The 24,995-nt window shown below is 33.2% G+C and overlaps 2 protein-coding genes across 2 annotated transcripts; one reads left to right on the top strand and one right to left on the bottom strand.

The window, feature by feature from the left end:
• Positions 1-1,565: 1,565 nt before the first annotated feature.
• On the bottom strand, positions 1,566-7,100 carry LOC133201567 (iron-sulfur cluster assembly scaffold protein IscU-like). Its single transcript, XM_061337365.1, has 5 exons — positions 6,957-7,100; positions 6,734-6,847; positions 4,420-4,530; positions 2,453-2,531; positions 1,566-2,032 (listed from the first exon to the last, which is right to left on the bottom strand). Exons 1-5 carry the CDS (start codon positions 7,041-7,043, stop codon positions 1,953-1,955), a joined length of 471 nt encoding a protein of 156 aa, XP_061193349.1. The 5' UTR covers positions 7,044-7,100; the 3' UTR covers positions 1,566-1,952.
• Positions 7,101-7,290: 190 nt separating this feature from the next.
• LOC133201785 (E3 ubiquitin-protein ligase parkin-like) lies at positions 7,291-24,104 on the top strand. The gene is made up of 11 exons (XM_061337587.1): positions 7,291-7,681; positions 8,362-8,482; positions 9,741-9,850; positions 18,132-18,212; positions 18,529-18,653; positions 19,263-19,399; positions 19,600-19,661; positions 19,891-20,025; positions 20,292-20,375; positions 21,740-21,857; positions 23,738-24,104. The coding sequence occupies exons 1-11, from the start codon at positions 7,502-7,504 to the stop codon at positions 23,839-23,841; spliced, it is 1,257 nt and encodes a 418-aa protein (XP_061193571.1). The 5' UTR covers positions 7,291-7,501; the 3' UTR covers positions 23,842-24,104.
• Positions 24,105-24,995: the final 891 nt, after the last annotated feature.

Raw genomic sequence — 24,995 nt, 5'->3', positions numbered from 1 at the left:
TTTGTAATTGAGATATATTGGAAGCTCACAATTGAGACAAAGATTGTTTATGACCTGACGGTATGTCATGACTTTGACCCTAGGTCATTCCTGGAAGTTCAAGGTCACTGGAAGAAAAAAAGGTCAATTTCGTGTCCTGACCATATTGTGTATTAGAGAAACATTGGAAGCCCATATTTAGTGCAAAGATTGATATCAAATGATCTGTGGGTGTGTCATGACATTGTCCAAAGGTCATTTGAGCAAGTTCAAGGTCACTAGCAGAGAGTCAAAATTTTTGACAGGTTCATAACCTTCTAATGGAGAAACATTGAAAGTTCATCCCTCGCACAAAGATTTTTATCATCTGAAGGTGTGCCATAACCTTAACCAATGGTCATCTGGTCAGGTTCAAAGTCACTTATATAGTAATGTATAATTCCTGTCCTGACCATATTGTGTAATGAAGAAACACTGGAAGCTAATACTTATTACAAAGATTGCTTATTACCTGTTGGTGTGTCATGACATTGACCAAAAGTAATTTGAGCACGTCCAAGATCACTGACAGAAAAATGTATACATGTAATTTGAGTCTGGTAATAACTCTGTAATGGAGAAAAATGGAAGATGATACTTGACACAACAATTTCTTACAATCTAAGGGAGTGTTATGATCTTGACTCATTCGGATCATTTTTGCAAGTTCAGGATCACTGGCACAAAAAGTGTAAAATTCATATTGGGTCTGCAACTTTTTTGTGAAGAAATACTGAAAGTTCTTACTTAACACAAATATTACTTGAAAATGTGTCATGATCTTGACCATAGTTCAATCCTTTAAGTTCAAGGTCACTGACAAAATAATTACAAAATCTTTGTCTAGTTCATAATTCTTAACTTGATAAATATTGGAATTACAATAATAATTGCAAGCAAATGTTACCCATGAGCTGAGGGTGTCACAATCTTGGTACAAGGTCATTTTGGGAAGTTCTAGGCACTTGGGGGGGGGGGGGGGGTGTTACTCTGGAAGTTCATACTCCACACAGGGTTACTTCTTATCACTTGTAGAAATTTGTATGTACATGTTGGGGCACTTTATAAAAAATTGCAGTACAGTAATACTCGGTTATAACAGTCACTGGGACCTGTGAAATTACCATGCTATACCCCTAATTTGTTATATCCGTATAAGGAATTCGTAAAATTTATATAGCTGGGTATCCAAGAAAACTTCGTTATATCCGTGAATTTGCAATATACGTGTTCGTACTAAACGAGTTTTACTGTCCCTCTAGCCAAAAATGCTTAAAAGTATATAATATATAGAGCTTCAGTGTTCCACAATCTATGACATTTCCAAATTAAGAGCTAAGAAAAATGGGCATGACATAACAGGCACTTATTTCAAGGGCAAATTAAGTCAAGAAATATGGACATAATAAGGGCTACATTGTCTAAGTTTCATCCGATTAAAGATGAAAGTGTACTTAAATATTTGTATGCACTAATTTTGTCTTCATGCAATAAATTTTAATGCTTAATAAATAATGTCTGAAAATATATACTGACAAACAACCATATTAAAATCAACAATTTATTTACAAAATGCATGTAATACTCCAAGTTTGCTTTTACTGATTGAAAAAAATTCCTTTTTGATTATAAATTAGTAAAATTACTTACCGGTAATATTTATTATAAGCTTATTATATTTAGCAATATATTGGTAAAAAATTCCATCTGCCCTTAAAGTCATTTAACCAAAACATAATTCAAAGGATCCAAAATTTAGAGGCAATATATTTCTCACATATTAAATGTACATATACAAGTATTAACTGGAACAGCATTCATATAATATCAAACAAGTGGAAAAGTGTTACATCAACAACAATAATAAATGCCAGCATTCCATATTATCTTTCCTAACTTTTCTTAGTCTTTTCTTGTAGTCATCACCTTGGTGACTAGGCAGATGCAGTTGCTTTCTCTTGATTTTTCAGCTTGTAATCATTTAAAGCTGCTTTGATGGCATCCTCTGCCAACACTAAAACAAAAAATAACTTCACTGTACAAGAAACATTACTCTTCCTACACAAAGATACAATTTTCAGTTCAGCATGTTCAATACCATACTTGAAAATAAACTTGCAAACAAATTCTGTGTTAGATATTTAGATTTAGCAAAAATGTGGGCTGTGTTAGACACAAAAAAAAAAAAATGAAATTTACATATTTTTTAAAAAAAAATCTTAATCTTTAATTATGCTGATTTTGACAAAATGCTCATTCTATATTTTCTTTTGCATGAAGCAGGAAATGAAATACATTTTAATTTAGAAATTCTTCCTTTTTTATGACAAAAGTAGTTTTGTATTATGCAACCAAATTCTAAAGTTACAAATTAAAATGAAGAATAGACTGAATGCACATTTAATTAAAATAATGAATTTCAGTCAAAACCTACTAGAACAGTGGAGTTTCACAGGTGGTAAGCACAGCTCTTTAGCAATGTCAGTGTTTTTGATCTTGACTGCATCATCCAACTGTGAAAAAAAAATATTCCAGGACAATGTAACAATCTTAAAACCTTACATGTTAATATCATATTCATATCATACACACATGTTTATGTTTAATTTACAAATTTTTCAATATTTCCCAACCCATAATTTAGAGAGATGTTTGACATATGATTAAAGTATTATTTGATCTGCAAACTTGTCCTCACAGAGAGACATGGATAATGACTTTTGTGTGAAAGGAGAAAATGTGACCGACAAGACCAGCATTCAAACTTGGGACCCTGAGTCACTAGTCAGGTGGTCTACCAAGTGAGCTATATGGCCACCGGTGATCAAATCTGTCTGATCCAGGGTTGGCCGGGAAATACCAGTGGTGGGAATTACCAGTGGTAAATACCCGTATTTCCCATCCCGGGAAATACTACAAATTTTCTCTAAACTGGGAAATATTGGAAAATACTGGGAAATACAAAGTTAAAGTTTTTTTTAAATTTCTTGAACGTGTTAAATTCATTCAATCTTATACAAAATTCAAAAATAAAATAATCATAATCAAGGCATTTTGTGAATAAAATTATGTATAAATAAAAAATAAAAACAGAAGATGAATAATATGGAAGATGTCTCAAATTGCAATTTAACATATTCATAATGTATCACTCCAGATCCCATACCCATAAGCATTCTGAAACATTTCCCTGGCTGTATAAAACTGAAGTTTTCCAATTCAAGTTTCTTTACAGTTTTGTAAAAATATTAAGTTTATTTATTATAAATCCAAGACAGAAAAAAAACTTGTTTCAATCCCTCTATAAACACTGTAGTTATTACAAACAATTATGTTGTTTTAACAAATTGCTATGGATAGTTTTGAGCTCCTGTTTTGAGAGATAACTACCTGAGTAGAACTGAAAGGATATTTATACCATACTCTACATTTAAGAATTTTCTTAGATTCTTTTTTAGTTACATAAAAACCCCAGTTGGGATCTTTTGGTTCATTTCATGGTCCTTTATACTAGACTATACATCTGACTCAAGCATGAAACAAATGACACTCATGATTGGTATATGAATATACTGTTATAATTATATAAAATGAATTACCTGGAAACCATATTTTTTTAATCAGGACAGTGGTACTAGGTAGATATCTTAGCAAATAAGGTGTACTACATGTCAATATGAATGAAGTATGTAGCTATTTCTTATTTCCCTGTAATTCCTCGGAAATACGAGTAATTACCGGTAATTACCAGTATTTCCCACTGTCCTGGGAAATATGAGTATTTCCCAGTTTTTTGCCAACCCTGGTCTGATCACCACATTTCTTCCCCAAAGACACCAACCCAGACTCCTCCCTGGCAGGTCTTTCTCCTGTGACTTCCAGGGCATGACATGGCACCAAATGTGACAGGAAAGGAGAAAATGCGATGGACCAAACCAGGATCCAAATCCAGGTCTGGTCTGTCACGTTGTCTCCTTTCCTATTACAAAATCCTACTTCCTCTAATCATGATAAATGTTGAAATTAAACACTGTCACAGTGGATATTCAAACTATTTAATTCCTAATTGTAATTATAACATGTCTCAAATGTAAAATGATAACTTTTCATATTACAATTGAAATTATAACAAGTGTTTACAGACATAGCTAAACAGTGCTTTGTAAAGAGGATTTGATGAACTTTTGGTAAATATTTCTTTTCTAGATTACCGACAGATGGTCTGTCCCAGGTACATGTACATGTTGTACATACCATGAATTTTCAATAACAATTTTGTTTATGCTGAGAACAGATTATATTTTTGTATCTAATGCTCAAGTCAAAGAGGGTTTACCTCCAGGCCCCGCATGCATTATCCATTTTCTCCCTTACCTGTAAACAAAAGGAGGAAAATCATACCTTTTTTCCTTTGATCCATTCTGTGGCCAATGAGCTGGAGGCAATTGCTGACCCACATCCAAAAGTTTTGAATTTGGCATCAATGATTTTACCATTTTCATCCACTTTAATCTATAATTTTAGACAATCTTAAAATCATCATATGAATTCATGGAAGTGGTACTTATTATGAAATACACATCAGGTCCGGCACAATCTCTTGGTTTAGCTATATAGCTTTATTAAGCTATTCAGAATAGCTTAATTTAGCTATTTTATCACACTTTTTTCTTAAAGAGGCTGGGGGGTTGTGGCCATTTTTAGACTATATTGATCTCCTTTAGAATAAGAGCTCCATATGAAGATATAGAAAATGATCAAATTTTAAAACTAAAATTTTTGAAATTTTTCTTTGCCAAATGATAGTTGACAGCTTAAGATAACATATCTAAAATATTAAGTTAAATCTGGTGGTTAATTTGTGGTTAATTTGTTGACCCCCAGCCTCCTTAAATGTGTTCTCAGCATGTACAAAAAGTTGCACCTTAGTGCAGTGTAAGGTGCAGTGATAATATTCAACCTTGAACTCTTCTGAAAATAATGCATGTAAAAATCACTCATCAAATTGCATTTCCTTCAGATACTTTGTACTCAAAGCTCTAAAAGTTTTGGGGCTATATAAAGCAATTGATACAGTTACTTCTTCAGGGAAATTATAAAGGAGGCCAATTATGGTAAAAAAAAAATTGATTGGAAATAAATTCAGTACAATGAGAAATACTTATCCATGCCGCAACACACACAAGGTAGTACAGTTACCAGTCTAGACGAACTCCAAAAACAGCGTGAACTCCGAAAATGAAGTCTTTGGCTCCATCATGCATTGCGACAAAATGGCGTCCGATGTAAACAAACGATGGATTGTCGTTCGCTTTCTCCAAATATACGGCTGCATAATGGTGTATTTAGTGCATTATTACTTCATTTTATTTTTTGTTGAATGGATAATCGCATTTATTAAATTATTTTGTGAATATTGACTTATTTATCGCTTCAAACTCTTGCATAATAGTGAATTGGATATACGACATCGAATTCAATATTGCCGGTAAGAAATATTTTCTTATTTAATTTATTGTGTCCTTGATTTAAATTTTATGTCGATCCTACAATAAGGGTGCTTTTATTTGTTTTTGAAGACACCCAACTTGTATTTATTTTAATCAGAAAATGCGCATTTTTCACCACGGAGCAGAGATATTAACAAGTTCATTTTTAGAAGACATGTTGTGCCCTTAATATCTAGAAGAGTGGTTTTTAAAGTCTTCATATTAACAGATAATAGGTTTAAAAATGTTTTCATAATAATATCTGTTCGTATGTGATAAAAAAAATTGGTAAATAACGATGGTAAAAACTTAAGCGTTCAATTCAGATGTCGTACACAAATTACAAACCGGAATGCTAATTTATGTGCAAAATTCAGTCAGGTTTTTAACAGTTACAATATATATTGTCCCATTTTGCATATATATCCCTATTATTATGCATATTTACTCCTCAAAACGTATCATTTTCTCTGTAATTGATCTGACATGAAACGTTAACTTTGAAAGTAAATATCTCCTTTTTTGCAAATAAAATCAAAAATTTGACAAATACGATCTCTTCCAAAGTCTTTTATTTAGCATTTCTGAGTACTGGTATAATTGCCATACTTTCCAAAACTTTGCACGGACAGTTTTTGTAGACCCATCATTTTTGCCGAAAAATCGCCATTTTTTGTGTGTGCGCGCATGCGCGGACTCTATTTTCGGAGTCTTTTTCAGTCTCAATTTCTTACTTCCGGAAACGCTGTTTTTGGAGTTCGTCTAGACTGGTTACTCAAACAATGAAAATTCATCTTTTGCTTAAAATGCTGCAATCTTAGAACTATCTTTGATTTTGGTCATTGTTTTGATACATGTAGCTAGGCCATAGTACATATATGAATAGTTAAATGCTTGCAACTTTTTTCTATTTCTTACAAAAAACATTTTTCTGAAAAAAACTGCATATAATAGCTTTATCAAGCTATTATGAATAGCTTAATAAAGCTATCATAGCTATTTCAAGCTACATGTATACAGCTAAATCAAGAGATTGTGTTGGACCCGACACATGTACATCAAGAAATTAAATTATTGTGTTAAGGCTCAGTATTACAAGACACATTATTTATAGGAAACATAACATAACAACCAAATTTTTTCGCCAATAACATTACAAACGTACAACGTAAAGGTCGACCATTGGAGTAAACTATAGTTACGTAACATTCATTTTTTCCCCTTACTTGAAGCTTCATGACGTCACCACATGCGGGAGCCCCTACAAGACCAGTACCGACATTTTTGTCCTTCTTGTCCATGGAACCAACATTCCTAGGATTTTCGTAATGGTCGATCACCTAAATAAAAAATAAAATCTTATCTGAGGAAATTCGGATATCAACAATGTTGTACATCGAAATAAATGACATGTAATATAAATCAGGTTTAAAATTTAACAATACTTACATTCTTGTGATAAAATGAAACAGTCGATGCTATATTTGCTTCGAAAGAAGGCTTCAAAAGCCTTGTTGTTGCACGAAATAACGCCATTTCACATGTTTTGCTTTATGACCTTGGAACTCAAAAATAAGCTTCTTACGCATAAGTATATAGTGCGTCCTATTTGAAACAAAATGAGAAAACTTATTATTGTTTCACATTAAAATAAATATTTAAAGTAATATAACACCAAACTAAACAAAATATGAACCGAAGAAATATTCAGTCTTTCATTAAATAGCATACCACTGCGTAGTAATATTCACTATTTTTGTCAAACTGAAAGTGGGATAGCGACAAAATCGCTGTCCTTCGCTTCAAGCTTGACGAGTTTCATCAACAATGTAACAAATCGATTTTGTCTGATTTACATCTTTTTTTTGGGAGTTGGAAGACTTCTTAATATATAAGAGACAATAATATAAAAAGACTCTAGTCATCAGTCATGCATTGTCACAAAAATTGACGTTGTGTAAAATGAAAGGAGATAAAGCAAACCAATTCTCTAGATGGAAAAAATATTAGTAAATATAAAATTTAACTCGTCGTCATCGTGTCCATTAGAAGTAAGCAGAGAGTCGTCAGTCAGAGAAATAAAAAGTTGTATAAGTAACAAGACAGGGATTCCTAAAGCTGACCTTCGCCTGATTTTGGCAGGAAAACTACTGCAGGATGGTCAATCTGTTAGTGTAAGTCATACACTCAGGGTGTCAGTCTGAAGAAATTACGAAGGGTTTGCATTCTTTATAATTGCTCATACAATTTTTTTTCTTACTTAAACTAGAAACCCATGTTAATTTATATGGTGTCAGAGGTCCCACATTACACTCATCTCAGTCTCCCTCCAAAACATTATTGGTAAGGGGTGAGGTTGGGGGCTAATATTATTTATAAATCTGGTTTCAATTGATACAGTAACTCTACGTTAGACACACTACATGTTTATCTGATCAGGGGTTGAAATTTTCTTGGAAAACCCACTAGCCCATGGGCTACTGATCAGAGTAAAAGAAGTAGTGTCTAGTCCAAACCTCAAGCTAACTAGCCCAATAATTTGTTATGCAAAATGAAAACATAAGTTATAGTTTCAAACCCTATGGTGATCGACAGAAACAAATTAAACCACCATGTAGTTCTCATTCAAAAGAAATCGGTCAACATAGAAAAGTGAATTTAAAGTAAACTGAAGAGAATTTTTTTTTCCATTCTACTAGTCCAACAGACTATCATTAAATTTGAATTAGGTAGCCTGAGTCTTAAAATGACTAGCCCCGGGCGTCGGGCTACTGTATATTTCAGCCCCTGCTGATGATGTATTGCAAAGATTTATTAACCTGTTTATTATTGAGAACTTTTAATCTGGCATTAGGAGCTAGGTCTTGGAAACCACACAACATTACATGCTTTTCAACAAAAACGGGCACCACTGCTAGAAGTTAGTACTGGCATTGGCCTGAACCAGCTCAATTCTCAGACTGCAGCTGTTTTGGGTGAGTGTAGTGTTAAAGTTTTAAAAGTTTTGAAGATGACATGCTGTAATTATGACTAAACAGAGCTGAAAGCTCAAGTGAGCTTTTCTGATAACCCATTGTCCAGCATCCGTCCAATTACCTGTCTGTCCAAAAAATAGGGTGGAGTCATTAAAAAATCCTCTACTCAAGAACCACTGGGCCAGAAAAGATAAAACCTAATATGTGAATATATGTAATATGTGAAAGGTTCCTGGGGTAGTGTAGAATTTAAATTGTTCACATCATGGCCCTTGGGAGTAGGTTGGGCAAGAATAGGAGATCAATGTTTTACAGGGGAATATATAAGAGAAAAAAATCTTTAAAAAATCTTTTCATGAACCACTGGACCAGAAAAAATAAAACTTACATGAAAGCATCCTGAGGTAGTGTAGATCCAAGATTGTTCAAATCATTGCCTCCATGGGTAGGATAGGGCCACAATCTGGGATCAAAGTTTTACAGAAAAGATGAAAGTTGTGTGAAAATTGCCTTACATTATGTAGATTCTAAAATTATTTAAATCTTGCCCCCCCCCCCCCCTCCACAAGGGTGGAACCACAATAGGGGGCCAAAGATTTATATAATGGAATAAATAGGGAAAAGTTTTTAAAATCTGAAAAGTTGAAGCTTATGTAAAAACTTTCTATTAATTAATTATAATGTTGATTCCAAATTATTGAAATCATAGCCCGGGGATATGGTGGAGCCACAATGGGGAAAGTTTTACATTTGACTATAAAAGAAAACATTTTTAAGTATCCTCTCACCTGGATAAAATTTTAAATAATGCATGCATGTATACAGGAAAGGAATTTTCTTCTCCAGAACTGCAAGGCCACATAAATCATATTGATATTGAAGAAGTGTGGAATCAGAGACCCCTTAGAATTAGGGTGGGGCTTTAATATGGGCTCATTATTTTTCATGGGAATATAAAATTCTCTTAAAAATCTTCTGGAGAACATGGGGGTGAAAGTTATTCAGGTCCTCTTGTTCAGTAAATAATTTTTCAGATAAAATGTAATGATTGGTAATAGACTAAAGCCATGATGTAGTCACATTTCTCAAATTGATAATTAATTAAATGAATCAAGTACAGACCAAAGAGAAGAGCATGAGGCATAAAAGGAAAAAAAAGTGTCTGTATCCAGTTTATTACTGTTTGTACACTTGTACATTTATACATTGTGCTGATGAATTTTAAATTGTACATTACATGCTGCATTTTTTTTTTCAGCACACCCATACCAGTTTTATGTATACTGTAAAAAATGTAATGCCCTTCAACCAGGAAAGTTAAGAGTAGTGTGTGGAAAATGTCTCCAAGGCAATATTATTCTCCATCAGGTCAGTCACAAAGAAATCATACTTAAGGTACTTGTTTACTCAGAATAAAAAAAAATTCCACTGATGATAATCAAAACTCAGCAATTGAATTAGTAAGACATATGTATGTTTTGACGAAATCCACTTTAAAACATCTAGGTCAATGACCTACTTTTTTTCCTATTAGCCAATGAAATTATAGCATGAATTCACCATTGTAGATATGAATTTTTAAAGGTTACTTCCATCTTTCACAATATTTTTTTTGAGAGCACATAAATGAAACATTTTATCATGTGAATTTATTATTTAAAGTGTTATCTTAAAAATAACATAAAATCATTTCCAAAATCGATCACGTTTTTATTTTCTGCAACTCGAATTTCCTCTGTTTTATAACATTTTATGCATAAAAATGAACCTTTTTTCATTCAAATATTCTAAAAATTTGACTGATGATAACTCTGAATGGTTGATTTATACATATATAAAGCACCCTAAAAGAAATAAAAATAAATTACAAAGTGGGTGTCAATGATCAAAATATTGCGATATTTTGTTACAAAATAACCTGAATTTCCTCTGTTTTTTTTTCAATTTCATACGATATTTCATTATGTTCACCTTAAGATGTACAATAAAAAAAGTTGATGTACTTAACAAAATCTTTTTCATGTCACCCTGTCTGATACTTTGAACTGTAAAAATTGACATTTTAAAGAAAAAGGAAACAAACTTAATTATAATATTTCGAATTTTCTCTATCCTTTTTTCCAATTTTCACATATTTCTCAGTTTAAATAATAGTAAAACCGAAAGAGTAAATACAAAATTTCATAATATATAAAAACACATTCCATAAAATTTAAAATAATTTTAAAACATTAAGTTAAGATAAATTAATAATTTACATGTAATAAATATAATGATTAATAAGTTAAAAATGAATTACTGCATGAACAAAGTGAAAGAATGTACTTTTTTTCTTACATGACTTAACTTGATCCATTTTCAAGGCAAAATATAAATGTTCATATAATTTAACTAATAATCATCTTCTTTCATTAATTTTGTACGTATGACCTCAATGTTTGTTAGACAGGAATGCAACACTCCAGGGATTATGCATGTAATGATCAGACATTTAACTTTCATTTAAAGACATGAAAAACTGTGTAACAATATCAATAATTTTCTTGCACTTTGTAACTCTGACAGATTTGTTGTCACACTGCTCAGTGAATAGATCATAAATTCCATCAGGACTTCTAGAATGTGCTAATCTGAGATGATCAAAGTTTAGGCCACTATCTGCCACCTTCCTTGCCATTCTGACACTCAAAACATTTTTATCAATTAAACATTTTAAGGATGGAATGTTTCTATCTACAACCTTCTGGTAGTTATGGACACTCAAAGCATACTGAAATGTAAATGTAGAGGATGAATGTTCATCATCACAAAAATGAACAGTGTCAAATAACCTTTGTAAAGCTGAAACATCCTCTACAGCATCATGTGCATTGTAAGTACAATTTAACAATACTTCTGATAAATGTTCCTGTCTATATGAACACAAATTGGGATGGACAAGTTTGAATAGAAATTTGGTATCTAAAAAACCTTGTACACATTTTGACATTCGATCTAACAGAGAGCAAGAATCTAGAGCATGAAAAAGAACATGAACATCAAAACTTTTGACATTGTGGCCAACTAAAATAACATTGCCTTGCTTCTCAATAAAGCTTAAAAAAGAACCAAGTGCACTTGAAATTGAAACAGCATTGACTTTCCTCTCATGGTGATAGAGGGTTCCATTATCAAGCTTTAGGCCAGTAACTGTGGAGGCAGAGGGTGTAATTTGCTTCTTAGGCATTACATAGGAAGAAAATGTCTCCTTCCCACAAATGGCAGCCACCTGCAGAATGTGTGATGTTCTTGCTGAAATAAAAAAGAATCAGCATTGACATTCATTAAATAAAAAAAAAAATAACAAAATCAACAATGGCATTCATTAACCTTTTTTTTTTTAACCAAAATCAGCATTGGCTTTCTTTTATGATTTATAATATATTAGACAACTTTTCTGAAGTTTTCCTTAAAATTAATTGTACAAGATTTAATTTAGAGAAATAGAATTCAATACCAAGTCCTGTTGTTTCCAGGTCAAAGACGACAAAATTTTTGTCTTTGGTTGACAAACTCTGTGGTTGTGGTGCAGATGACGGTGGTGGAATTTCATCAACTACGGTATTGGAATCAGAGATTCCAACTCCAGACTGATATGTAGGCCCCTCTCTTATCTCTTTACAGGCTGTAGTCTGGCATCTATAAAGGCAGTAAAATTTTTAATATCAATAAATGAACTATTTGAAACTTCAAAACTAAATTGATTTTCCAAACTTATCAAGAAGGGCAAAGTAATATATATATATATATATATATATATATATATATATATATATATATATATATATATATATATATATATATATATATATAAGTATGCATGAATTACACAACTAATTTTTTACTGTCAACATTTAATACTATTGTTATATACACCTTACAAAAATCATGATACAGTAAAGCTCTAGGTATGTGACAGACTGAGTAGTTCGACACAATCAAGCCCCACAAAGAGGTTGGAGGTGGAGTAATACTTATAACAGCTTTAAATTTAAAAATCTCACTTCTTGGCTTTCAGTTGCATTCTTTTCCTCTTTGCATTCTTTGTTCTTGCGATGGCTTTTCTCTTTCTTGATTGAGAATCACGCAAATAGCAGAATTTCCTGGTGTGTTTTCCTGGAGAGAGACCAACTCTTCTGTTCACCTATTAAAAGTATGATGTTATAATGTTAAAGCTAAATAAATAATATATCACTGATTCACTTGTGTCCTTAATATTCAATCTATGAAATTTTAAGTTGTCATCATCACTCAGCTGCATAACTATACATGTATATGACTTACCTCAACCAAATATGTCTGCCCTGCATTTTTCTCTGCAACACTTGCTGCAACTCTGTAACTGAGGCTTGCAGATCCACCAAAGTGATGATTCTTAGGAGCTTTTAGGGAGACAGATTTGTTGAATGCTTCATTTGCTTGTGTACTTCCTAATCTTGAAAGTTTGGAAGTGTCCTTCAGTAGCTTGGAGCAGATGAGTTGAAGGGACTCTTGAAGATGGCTGTCCTTGAGTGGTTTCCCATATGGCAAAGCAGAATATTTCTGTTTCGGATTGCTGATATGGGAACACCAAGATTCATTGCAAGCACTGTGATCTCCAAAAGGGTGTCTGCTTAGTGCATCCAACCCTCTCTGTACTCCCACTGGATTCCCTTTGTTTTGTGATATCATGGAATTAAAACATTTTACTAAGTACCGAATAACTTTAGTACTCAGTGATCTGTGTTTTAATTGTAAACCATACAAATTTGAAGAGAAAATTTTCCTTATATGGTTTTTATCACTAATCTTTGTAATGTTTTTGTGGACGTTTCTCAAATGGCAAAAGGTAGTGGTGTCCTCATCTGCAACCACATTTGTTATGTTCACCCCTTCTTCCACTTTTCTGGAGACCATTTTAGCCACCATATCCTTTTCCATCGCCTTAGAGATTCCTATATAAAAAAAGTTCAATTAAGCTTGAGATGAAATTATCGTAGCTAGTTAAAGGTTTTATGTGCTACTAGAACTGTTTATATTTTACAATATATACACTCTACAACTCATTTTAAATGGATCATTTTGCAGAATTCCCTCAAATAAAGTCAAGTATGGGGTTATCAGATAAAAGTAATCTGATAAATAGAGTTACCTATGTTATTAGAGATGGGTATTGCCAAAATTTTATATCAAGATATATCACGATTTTAAAAAAATATCATGATAATATCATGATATTTTTACACATAATTTTTGCTATGATTTTAAATGAATTTCCATGATTTTTTTCTAACAAATACAGTGTGAAAACATAACTTCACTTTTTCATTTTTATTTACATGTATATACTATTAAAGCAAGTTAATGTATTCTTCAATGTTGTTGTTTTACAATATTTTTTAAAATTCCTGTGAGTGCAATGACATGTTGCGTGCAAGTGTGATTTCGTGTTGTGGGAAGTTGTGTTCACTTGATGTGTTGTTGTTGTAAGGCCTGCTTTTCTGAAATCACTGGTGAGCTTTTGTAAAAGGCCCTATCTAGACACCATACTCATGGGATATATTGGTTCACATGTCTCTCACAAAATAAATTTGCTTCCTCTGTTTTCCACAAGTACTTTCAAGCAGTTTAAAGTACATGCATTTGCATCATGATTAGTTATTAATGAAAGTGAGAATAATAGAGAGAAAAGGATAGGTGGATCAGTTCTCTCTCTCAGAGAATAAAATACAATGTACCTTCCCAGTTTTTTCGGCAGTCATGATCTTTGGGGTCTTTTCCATTTCTTGTAGCACTCTCACAAATTTTGCAACACTTTGTTCGTATTTCATAGTCAATGATTTTGCCTGTCTGAGATCCAATCATTGAGCAATGACCTAAAAATATTGTTTCAAATAAAAAGTCATGCAGATTGAGTTATTTAAGGAATGAATTTATTATAAAATATATACCGGTATATAATATGTTTGTTATGAAATATATTTATTATAAAATATTTACATTTGCTATGTTTTTCTATTAAGCCAACTGTGAAATTGATTTGAAAGTCATTTTTGTGTAAACTCACGCGTAGAAATATCCACGGTGAAACACGAGCTAAAGTGACGTCACAATGAGGCTACAGAGACGTAAATAAAAATGTAACGATATAGGGCAGCAAGAAATTCAAATATTGAGTACATTATTGGTGCTTTGGAATATGTAAAATGTAAATACAAGGAATGTTTTTAAGTTTAGTGTGAATTATTGGTGTGTAAATCACACAGACTTGCACGTAGGCATATTTTTCATGAAGCGCTAGCACGCTTCATGAAATATGCCTACGTGACAAGTCTGTGTGATTTACACACCAATAAATCACACAAAACTTAAAAACATTCCTTAAATATATAAATATTGTATAAAATAGGTATAACAATTCTAATTCAAAATAATTTAAACAATTGAAGTTTTACTTTGTTATACATCCAACTCCTTTTAAAAGAAAACTAAAGGTACTGTGAGCAATGAGCTCACTAAATGATACCCCTCCACCTCCCATATGATTATAAAGGCAAGGTCCATGTTTTGCTCTGGGAGTCCCGAATAAGTATCAGAACAAAAAGTAAAATAGAAGGTGCACAATGGCATTATGTAATAAAGAATCTGTGAAAGTATCATTAAATTTCATCCAGTGGTATAGGAGGAGTTTTGGATAAGAGATGGGTACCCTCCAATATTATAAAAAGAATGACAGTGTCCATGTTTTGCTCTTGGAAACCCAAAATATGTGTCCGATCAAAAAGTAAAATAGGAGGTGCACAGTGGCACTATGTAACACAGAATCTGTGAAAGTCTCATTAAATTTCATCCAGTGGTATAAGAGGAGTTGTGGATAAGAGATGGGTACCCCAAAGCATAACAGACGGACGTACAGACAGATGGATGTACAGACGGATGGACATACCGATCACTATATACCCTCCCACTTTTCAAACGGGGGGTATAAAAAAATATGCACAACATACCAGAGAGGCTGTCATAGGATCGCCCACTGCCTCGTTTCTGCCACCCTGCATCAACACTTACTGTTAGCTCGTCTGTACCTTCACACCTTAAAAATCACAGGAAAGCTTTCAGAAACATGAAGCTAGTTGGTTTTTCCCACCTTAATTGTGGTTAATCTCTTAAAATGAGCATTTTATATAATAATAGGTTACTATGCAGTATATCTTTAGGAAAACTATCTTAAAATCTTTAATTGAAAATGGTAGGATTTACTGCTTACATGTAATATGTTAAAGATGAATATATTTGAGAATAGAAATATTAAGATTCTAAATGACATCATCTATGCATTTACATTCTGATAAACACATTATAACTTCATTTATATCAAATATATTTTTAATTAGTGTCCTAAATATTCAAAACCAATATTTTCATATTACAATGGATATGTTTTTCTACATGTACATACTCTACAGTTGCCTGAATTTCATCATGAAGGCTGCTTCTGGTACTTTCTACTGCAATTTTCTCCATAACTGTTCCTGTTTCATTTTGTCTGTTTTGCAGTGTCCTAGAACTGATTGGGGGGATATTTAATGAAGTTAAAAGTGCATTCACCTGAGAAGGTCCCATGCCTGTATGCACCATTCCTAAAAATATATAATTCACTGACAGATGTATTTATGAAAAATAGAATATATTCATGACAGGAAATTAACCTGGTCCTTTTATAATACATGTATACATGTACTGTAACTGAAAAATAAATACAAAATATGTACCTGTGGCAAGCTTGGTATTTGCATCCCATATCTTTCCATGGCGTTTTCCAGTTGCTATTTTATTTACATGCTGACATGTTGTGTTTTGACATTGGACTTTCAGGAATGAACCTAATCCACAAGTTAGTATTCCCATGGTATGAGAAAGATGGAGAGGAATGCCACAAACTTCACAACCAGAGAGCCCATCTGCTAACACCCCTAACTCAACCACCCTTCTTCCTTCTCTCCAAGCAGTGTCATATCTTTAGAAAAAGTGTTGTTTGCATTAAGTTAAATGATCAATAACAATTATGCACTGATCATGCAATTAAACTGAATCATTCTTATAATCCTATATCATAATTCATATATAAAGAAATAAAAAAAATATTTGGCAGTCAAAGCTTTCATTATACGTTCATATCATTTTAAACTATACTTTATTTATGCACTAAAAGTGAATAGGATTCAGCAGTTGAGGAGGATACATGTCACTGATATTGTCAGATTAACAGGTGATGGATTTGATTATTATATCCCTCGACCTCTAGATCTTTATCAGTGTTTATGTAGGCAACAATATTTTTGCCGAAAGATTTACATGTATGTATTCACACCTACAGAAAAAGAGTTTCTAATAATTTATGGTCTTAGACTTAAGCATTACCTAGAATTTTCTGAGTCGTTGAAGGAGACGGGAACGTCGCTACCTGCCGGTTCTGGAACAATTACATGTATGTTGTCATCATGTCCAGTCTCATCCTCGGTAGATCGATTGACATCATAATTATGGTCTAAATTAATCCTACTTTCTGCCCAGCGATTCGTAAGCAGCTGAGAATTTTTTCTGTACTGGGATATTTTCTTTGAGAAACCATGTTTCTTCCAGCGTGTCATGATGCATCGGTGATGTTAAATGACAGACGATTGTTTACAATTTACCGCGCTGATATACGGCATATGTCGTAAACAGTATATTTCCGATAAATTATATATATTAGAATAAGAAAGACACAAATATTAGTTGTATATGTAATGTGTAACTCTTACATATAGTTTTAAAATACAAAACTATTCATTCACACAACTCTTTGAATTTACGACATTTATAACTACGGCGACCCGTTGTTGTTAAAATATCGTGAGTAAACAAGTACCTTAATCAGTTCAGTTTGGCAGTCTCATTTTTCATCAGAGCAAGCATATATAGGGTAATATCATCCTTCATCTGGTCATATATCAGTTACAGACCAATATGTTTCCTTAAGTCAGGCACATATCATTCTTGGTGATGTCTGTCACAGGGTAACGTTATATAAATATTGCATGTAGTTGAGGGTAACATTCAAAAATTTCACCCCAAGAAAACCTTTGTCAATCGAGGTGCAGCCTCAGTTGACAATGGCTTTTTAGGGGGGAAATTTTTCAGTGATACCATCAACTTCCTGCAGTATTTATTATATTATGCTGAATGTTTTATACAGATAAAGGTGAAGTGCACACACATAGATTCTGTACCATCAATATTTTTTTGGAATATCTTCCATTTTCAAGCAATGTTGACTGTTGCTAAGTTCTATCAAGCTGGAGGGTAACAGTGTTTTTTAACAAATGTTTCTTGACAAATCAAATTCACGTAATTTACATGAAAATGAAATTGCTTATCAGACTTTACAGGAAAAAATATTTTTTCTCTATTCACTCACTGAGCAATATGATTCTTCCTCAAGTCATTGAAAGGGCAGTTATCATTTTCCATGAAGACAATCAAGGGACAAAATTTCAATATTATTCTTAGCATCAGGGCAATACTTCCTGAAAAGATTGAAAATATAAACATATCCTCATGATAAAATTGATGTTTTACTCACTGACAGGAACCTGGTAGTTTTAATGATGTTCTTCATCCAGGCCGAATCCAGGGAGACTGTCAAAATTGTGGATCTCAACAGGAAGCAGTAAGTGTATGAGTTATCTCTCTTATTCAGAGGAGAGCTCTTTCTATGTTGAATTAAAGATTCATATTTACAAAACAAATTATATGAATGATGTACCTAAAATTTATAAAGACATACACGTACTTATTACATGTAAATGATTCACATTTACCAAGATGGAAGATCATGTCATGGTAGACTGAAATTCAGACTATTTTGAAAGTTAAAAACTGATTTTAATGTTATCTTTGTATTCATAATTTACATTTCAGAACTCAAAGAAAAATTAAACACGATAGTGATTGTATATCTAGAAAGATGTCTGTTTATTTTTCAGAAATTTTACTTTAAATGTACCATAGATCATGGTGACCTTGATGAACTACAAGGTCAGTGTGCCGTGCTGAGACACTTTAAACCCAACAGGCACCTCACAGAATGCATTACCTGCACTGATGTCAGGTAAGTATATGAAAGCTTTTAAACCTTGTAAGGATAAGTATATGTACCTCTTTATCTGTGAAATCATTTGAGCATATACTGTAAAAGTGGAAACTCAACTGTTATTGATGAATGACTTGAAATAATTTATATTTCCACTTGTCAAATTTTTAATCATCTCTAAATAATCATCAATAATTCCATTCATCAAATTTTTCATCATAATTAAGTGTAAAAATGTTGGCAGTATTTTATTTTTTGGATACAGAGCAGAGTACATGTAATTTTAATGCAGTGCAGGTGGAAATGAGATTTAGTTAATTTATATGTAAATAATATTATGAAATATTTATTTAAGAAATAAGCAATTGATTTTAATTTGCTGTAAATTTATTATGTACTAAGCAATAAAACATGGTTCAGTGTATGCAGACCTTATGGAAGGCCGGATTTTGTTGTTATTTTTAAAATTTGGTGTTTCTATTTAAAAGTTGAAAGTTTTTCTTGCTTTTGCCATTTTTTGTTGCAAAATATATCATTGTACATGTATGCCCAACTAACATATTTGATATACATTAACTAAGAGTGCATGCATGCTTATTGAACCAAAATAAACTATTCTGATAACAGTCATCCAGTTCTGGTTTTCCCATGTGCTAAGAAACATGTGATGTGTCTAGACTGCTTTATATCATACTGTGTCATACAGCTGAATGAGAGGAGATTTGTAGAGGATCCAGATGCTGGATACAGTATTCCTTGTCCAGGTAAAAAAATCCAGGTGTCCTTGACATAAAGATTTAGATTATTTTTTAATTTTTTTTTTTAAAAATAAGTCATATGGCAGAAATCTAGAAAATCTGAATGACAATACCTGAGTTATATATTGATCAAACCTATACGTTAAGTCCTTAAAGTACTGGTAAGAGAATTGTCTCAATTATCTAAACCTCATGTTTCTTTTTAGCTGGATGTCCCAGCTCTTTGATAAAAGATGCTCATCACTTTTGTGTACTTGGATCTGAGCAGGTATACACATGTATTCCTTGCTTTCAAATAGTCACTTGAGTTTCATTTTTTTTGTTTCATTTTTTTTTAGTAATAAGTAGACAAATGTGGAAAAACACAGTATGCCACTTTTCTGCTGGGGGAAACATTTATGCTGTAAATCTAGTTCATTTTATTGATGTAAAGTAAAAAATATTTTAACAGTCCCTAAAACCTGTTTCCAGTTTGAATTGCAACTGTTCTTTTTCAGTATGAGAGATACAAAAACTTTGGAGCTGAGGAGTACCTCCTGCAAAGTGGGGGACTAATGTGCCCTGCCCCTGGATGTGGGGCAGGGTTTCTAATTGAAGACTTGCACCACAAAGTCATATGTCCCACTTGTAATGTAAGTTAACATTGACCATTAAAGCTCAAAATACACTATTAAAAGAATTGTAGTACAATGTTGTTCTTTCATTTCCAAAACTACAGTTTTAAAGGTAATTTTCAAAGCAATCTTCTTTGAAAAGAAGATTGAAAAGAAGGGTGAAATTTTTCCATTTGAGGTTTTTGAAGTAATGATTCAGCCAATTTATAATGATACTTTTAGGCAGATGTGCCAAATTTTTCTGCTTATTTTACTCATTTGAAGTAATTTTTAATGTTTTCCAGTATGAATTCTGCAGGGAATGTCGAGGTGCTTACCATTCGGGGGAAGAGTGTAATACACAACTCACTGAGGCATCAGCAAACCTGGTAAGCTTATTAGATGTTCTTAGTGATGTAGATGTTCAGGCATGGGATGCAAATTAGTAGATGCAGAGGATAGTCTGGCTAGGGTAGTTGAAGTACCTCAGTGTGCATTTGCTGGGTATTATGCAGTATACTGTAAACCAACTTCTTGCATGCTAGAAATATTTGTGAGTTTCATGACCTTGCTTTTCTCATGAATATTTCTTGTCACAAATTATTTATTTCATTGTTCATTATTGTACAGTGTAGAATGTTTCCTCAAGAAAATTAGTCTTTGCTGATATTTCAAATTGACATATAAAAGTTATTGCAAATAATAGTTTGTTCACTGTACCGTAGACATGTATGTATGTTGTGAGACACATCATATGATTTAGAGGTGCTTAGACACAGATTTGAACTTCATATTTTCTCAAATTTTCTGTATAATATCACAACTTATATATTGCAATAGCATTTCACATGAAAGTATAATTAAAAACTTATTTTATCTGGAAATTATTGGAACTATGAATTCCGGGACGCGTTTGATTAACTCATCTTTGCGCTTACACAAATTTTAACTTTATCCTTAATATTTAAGAAAAGAAGCGATTTTGTTATGTATGAATGAAAAATATTACATCTATAATCCAGAAAATTCAGAGTAGAAATGCTTGAAAGCAAAACCAACTCACCAGTATTGTCAGTCCGTGCGCTGTGATGTGTACAGAGTTTAACAAATTGAACACACCCGTGAAACGTAAACTGTTTTTGTAAACAGGGCACAAGCTCTGTTATTGTTAATGTTTACAATTCACCGGGTGTGTTCAATTGTTAAACTCTGCACACACCACTGAGCACGGACTTACAATACTGTGAGTGGGTTTTGCTTTCAAACATTCTACGCTGAATTTTCTGGGTTATGGTTTTAATATTTTTCATTGATACACAACAAAATTGCCACTTTTCTTAAGTATTAAGAATAAAATTAAAATATGTGAAAGTGCAATGATGTGTCAATCTAACGCGTCCAGAAATTCGAAGTTTTAATAACTTCGAGATGAAATAAAAATTTTATTATACTTTAGTATGAAATGCTATAGCAACATATAAGTCATGAAATTATACAGAAAATTTGAGAAAATACCTGTATTAACTTCAAATCTGTGTCCAAGCACCTTTAAAGAATTAGATATAGTATCCTGCAGGAAATACTGTAAGAATGGATATCTCTCTTATATATGTACTCAACCTCAATCTTAGAGCTTTAATTTTGATCTCTGTAGGTATGGGCATTGTTACTACAAAGTTTTATAGGAATATTTAAACTTGAGGGCAAAATAGAATCAAAGTGTACCTGATGTTTTTTCCATATTTTCTTAAAGGAGATTGACGTAAACTTTGAGCAAGCTCTTAGAGCTCAATATGAGCTGGAATCTATGGAAACCATTGAGAAAATCTCCAAACCCTGTCCTCAGTGTAAAGCAAAGACAGAGAGATCAGGTAAGTTTGTCTTTATGTTAAACAAAAACAGTCTAGTAATAGGTTTGTCCTACATGTAAGTGTAAAGTGAAGAAAAGATGAAGTAGGTTTGTCCTTAGTGTAAAGCAAAGATGGAGAGTTGTCCTCAGTGAAAAGTAAATACAATGAGTTGTGCTCAGTTTAAAGCAAATACAGTGAGTTGACCTCAATCTAAAGCAAAGACTGGGAGCTGTCCTCAGTGTAAAGCAAAGATGCAAAGTTGTCCTTAGTGTAAAGCACAGATGGAGAGTTGTTCTCAGTGTAAGGCAAAGACAATCAGTTGTCCTCAGTGTAAAGCAAAGATGGATAGTTGTCCTTAGTGTAAAGCAAAGATGGAGAGTTGTCCTCAGTTTAAAGCAAAGACAATCAGTTGTACTCAGTGTAAAGCAAAGATGGAGAGGTGTCCTCAGTGTAAAACAAAAACAGTCTAGTGATAGGTTTATCCTACAAAAAAGTGTAAAGTAAAGAAAAGATGAGGTAGATTTGTCCTCAGTGTAAAGCAAAGACAATCAGTTGTCCTCAGTGTAGCAAAGATATAGCAAACCATTGAGAAAATCTCCAAACCCTGTCCTCAGTATAAAGCAAAGACAGAGAGATCAGGTAAGTTTGTCTATGTATAAAACAAAAACAGTCTAGTGATAGGTTTATCCTACATATAAGTGTAAAGTGAAGAAAAGATGAGGTAGGTTTGTCCTCACTGTAAAGCAAAGATGGAGAGTTGTCTTCAGTGTAAAGTTAATACGATGAGTTGTCCTCAGTTTAAAGCAAGGATGATGAGTTGTCCTCAATGTAAAGAAAAGACAGGGAGTTGTCCTCAGTGTAAAGCAAAGATGGAGAGTTGTTCTCAGTGTAAAGCAAAGATGGAGAGTTATCCTTAGTGTATAGCACAGATGGAGAGTTGTTCTCAGTGTAAAGCAAAGACAATCAGTTGTCCTCATTGTAAAGCAAAGATGGAGAGTTGATGGAGAGTTGTCCTCTGTGTAAAGCAAAGACAATCAGTTGTCCTCAGTGTAAAGTAAAGATGGAGAGTTGTCCTCAGTGTAAAACAAAAACAGTCTGTGTGTAAAACAAAAACAGTCTTTTGATAGGTTTATACTACATATAAGGGGGGTAAAGTAAAGAAAAGATGAGGTAGGTTTGTCCTCAGTGGAAAGCAAAGACAATCAGTTGTCCTCAGTGTAGCAAAGACGGAGAGTTGTCCTCAGTTTAAAGCAAGGATGGAGAGTTGTCCCCAGTGTAAAGTAAAGACAATCAGTTGTCCTCAGTGTAAAGCAAAGATGGAAAGTTGTCCTCAGTGTAAAGCAAAGATGGAGAGTTGTCCTCAGTGTAAAGCAAGGACAGAGATTTGTCCTCAGTTTAAAGCAAAGACGGAGTGTTGTCCTCTGTGTAAAGCAAGAATGGAGAGTTGTCAGTTTAAAGCAAAGATGGAGAGTTGTCCTCAGTGTAAAAAATAGATGGAGAGACTTGTCCTCAGTGTAAAGTAAAGACAGAGTTGTCTTCACTGTAAAACAAAGACCCGCTTACACCAGTTATGTTTCTTTCTGTAATGTGCAATCAACATACAGACATTTTTTGTTAACTCTTATAGAGGAAGGATGATCTCTAGGAAAAAAATAAATATCAAATTTTTTCTCCCAGTAAGTTCAAAATGCAGTGTACACATTTGATAACTTTAGATCTAGCTTGAATATCATTTTTATTTTTTAGGCCAAAAGTTTCTTTTTCAGTTGAGGTCCAAAATGCACTATTTGTTCATTATATATTCTGTAAATTAAAAAAAAGTGGGAATGGCCATGTTTTTTGTATTTTGCACATATAAGAATTTTTTTATTTGTATTCTTGTAATGGTTTCTTTGTTACAGGGGGTTGTATGCACATGACGTGTACTGTGTGCAAGACTGATTGGTGCTGGATGTGTGAAAAAGAATGGAACAGAGATTGCCAAGGCAACCATTGGTTTGGATAAGTGTACAGAAATATAAGAATATAAGCCTATATGATTTCCAGCTAGTCAGGGAAAAAAAAGAATTAATGACTGTAATAACAGTTAAAGAAATTTCAGAGAATTTGTGATTTAATGTCCAGATAATGAAAAACAAAATTATATACTTGATGTGTGTGTGTGATTTTGTACTGCTAATCAAATATGAATATGTTAAAATTGTGTGTTCTTAAAAGGTGGCAGGAACTTGTGTATATTTTTGATTAAAGGCATTTTGCAAAATATAATTACAGGTACATGTAGAGGAGTTCCCCGAAGGTTTTACAAGTCATGAAGACCGCGCCAGCTAGGGACCCCTCTTGAAAGGTGGCTTGACCCTTCTTTTTTAACCTAAAGATGTTATTCTAATTTCCCCTCTCTCACTTACTCTCTCGCTTTTTATTTTTTCCTAATAAATTAGAAGATGCTTTATAAAGAGTCATTTGGAATAACAATCACCCAAAAAATTGTGATATGTTTTGTAAAGATTTAAAGAAGGACGTACAGTCATTTATATACATGTACGTGCTACTTATTTTCCTGGGAATAGCTCTTGGAATCGACCTGATCAAAATACGATTTATGTTAGGTGTAATGCGTGAAAAAGTTTATTCATGTCGTCTTTCATATCCCAATGACTGGTCACAGTAGCCTAATGGTAGGGCGCTCGCTTCATGATCGGGAGGCCCGGGTTCGATTCTCGTTCGCCGCATCAAACCTAAGACATAAACATAGGTAGTGACTGTTCCTTCGCCAAGCGCCCGGCACTAGAAGTGAAAGTCACGGGTCTTTCGGATGAGACCTTAAAAACCGAGGTCCCGTTTCAGGATAGGAGTTGGCACGATAAACCCTCACTGTTCAACCTCGACCTTGAGTGCCGAGTATAGGTCTAAATTTGAAGCCCTTCACCGTCATACGGTGACGTCTCTATATGAGTGAATAATTCTCGAATGGGACGTTAAACAACATGCAATCAATCAATCAATCCTATTCCGATGCAGTTTGCTATGATTTAATTTCTTCATAAGCATGAAAAAATTATATTTTTAGGAAGCAAAGCGCTTTCTTGGACAACGTGATTTCATTAGCATCTTCCCTCGTACCCTTCCCTGAAAGGTCTGCGTTTCTCCCAGTAACAA

The sequence above is a fragment of the Saccostrea echinata genome, unplaced genomic scaffold (assembly GCF_033153115.1).
Source record: "Saccostrea echinata isolate AGI-Se365-2 ecotype Australia unplaced genomic scaffold, CSIRO_AGI_Sech_v1 ptg000045l, whole genome shotgun sequence".
NCBI lineage: Eukaryota > Metazoa > Mollusca > Bivalvia > Ostreida > Ostreidae > Saccostrea > Saccostrea echinata.
Note: the sequence above shows the minus strand (reverse complement) of the source record. Positions and strands in the feature narration are given on the sequence as shown.

Coding starts and splice junctions, on each gene's coding strand:
- LOC133201567 (XM_061337365.1), bottom strand. CDS start 7,043: ATGGCGTTATTTCGTGCAACAACAAGGCTTTTGAAGCCTTCTTTCGAA. Junction 6,848..6,956: donor TTTCATTTTATCACAAGAAT/GTAAGTATTGTT, acceptor TTTTTTATTTAG/GTGATCGACCATTACGAAAA. Junction 2,532..4,419: donor AATGGATCAAAGGAAAAAAG/GTATGATTTTCC, acceptor TTTTTTTCACAG/TTGGATGATGCAGTCAAGAT.
- LOC133201785 (XM_061337587.1), top strand. CDS start 7,502: ATGGAAAAAATATTAGTAAATATAAAATTTAACTCGTCGTCATCGTGT. Junction 8,483..9,740: donor TCAGACTGCAGCTGTTTTGG/GTGAGTGTAGTG, acceptor TTTTTTTTTCAG/CACACCCATACCAGTTTTAT. Junction 19,400..19,599: donor ATACAGTATTCCTTGTCCAG/GTAAAAAAATCC, acceptor GTTTCTTTTTAG/CTGGATGTCCCAGCTCTTTG.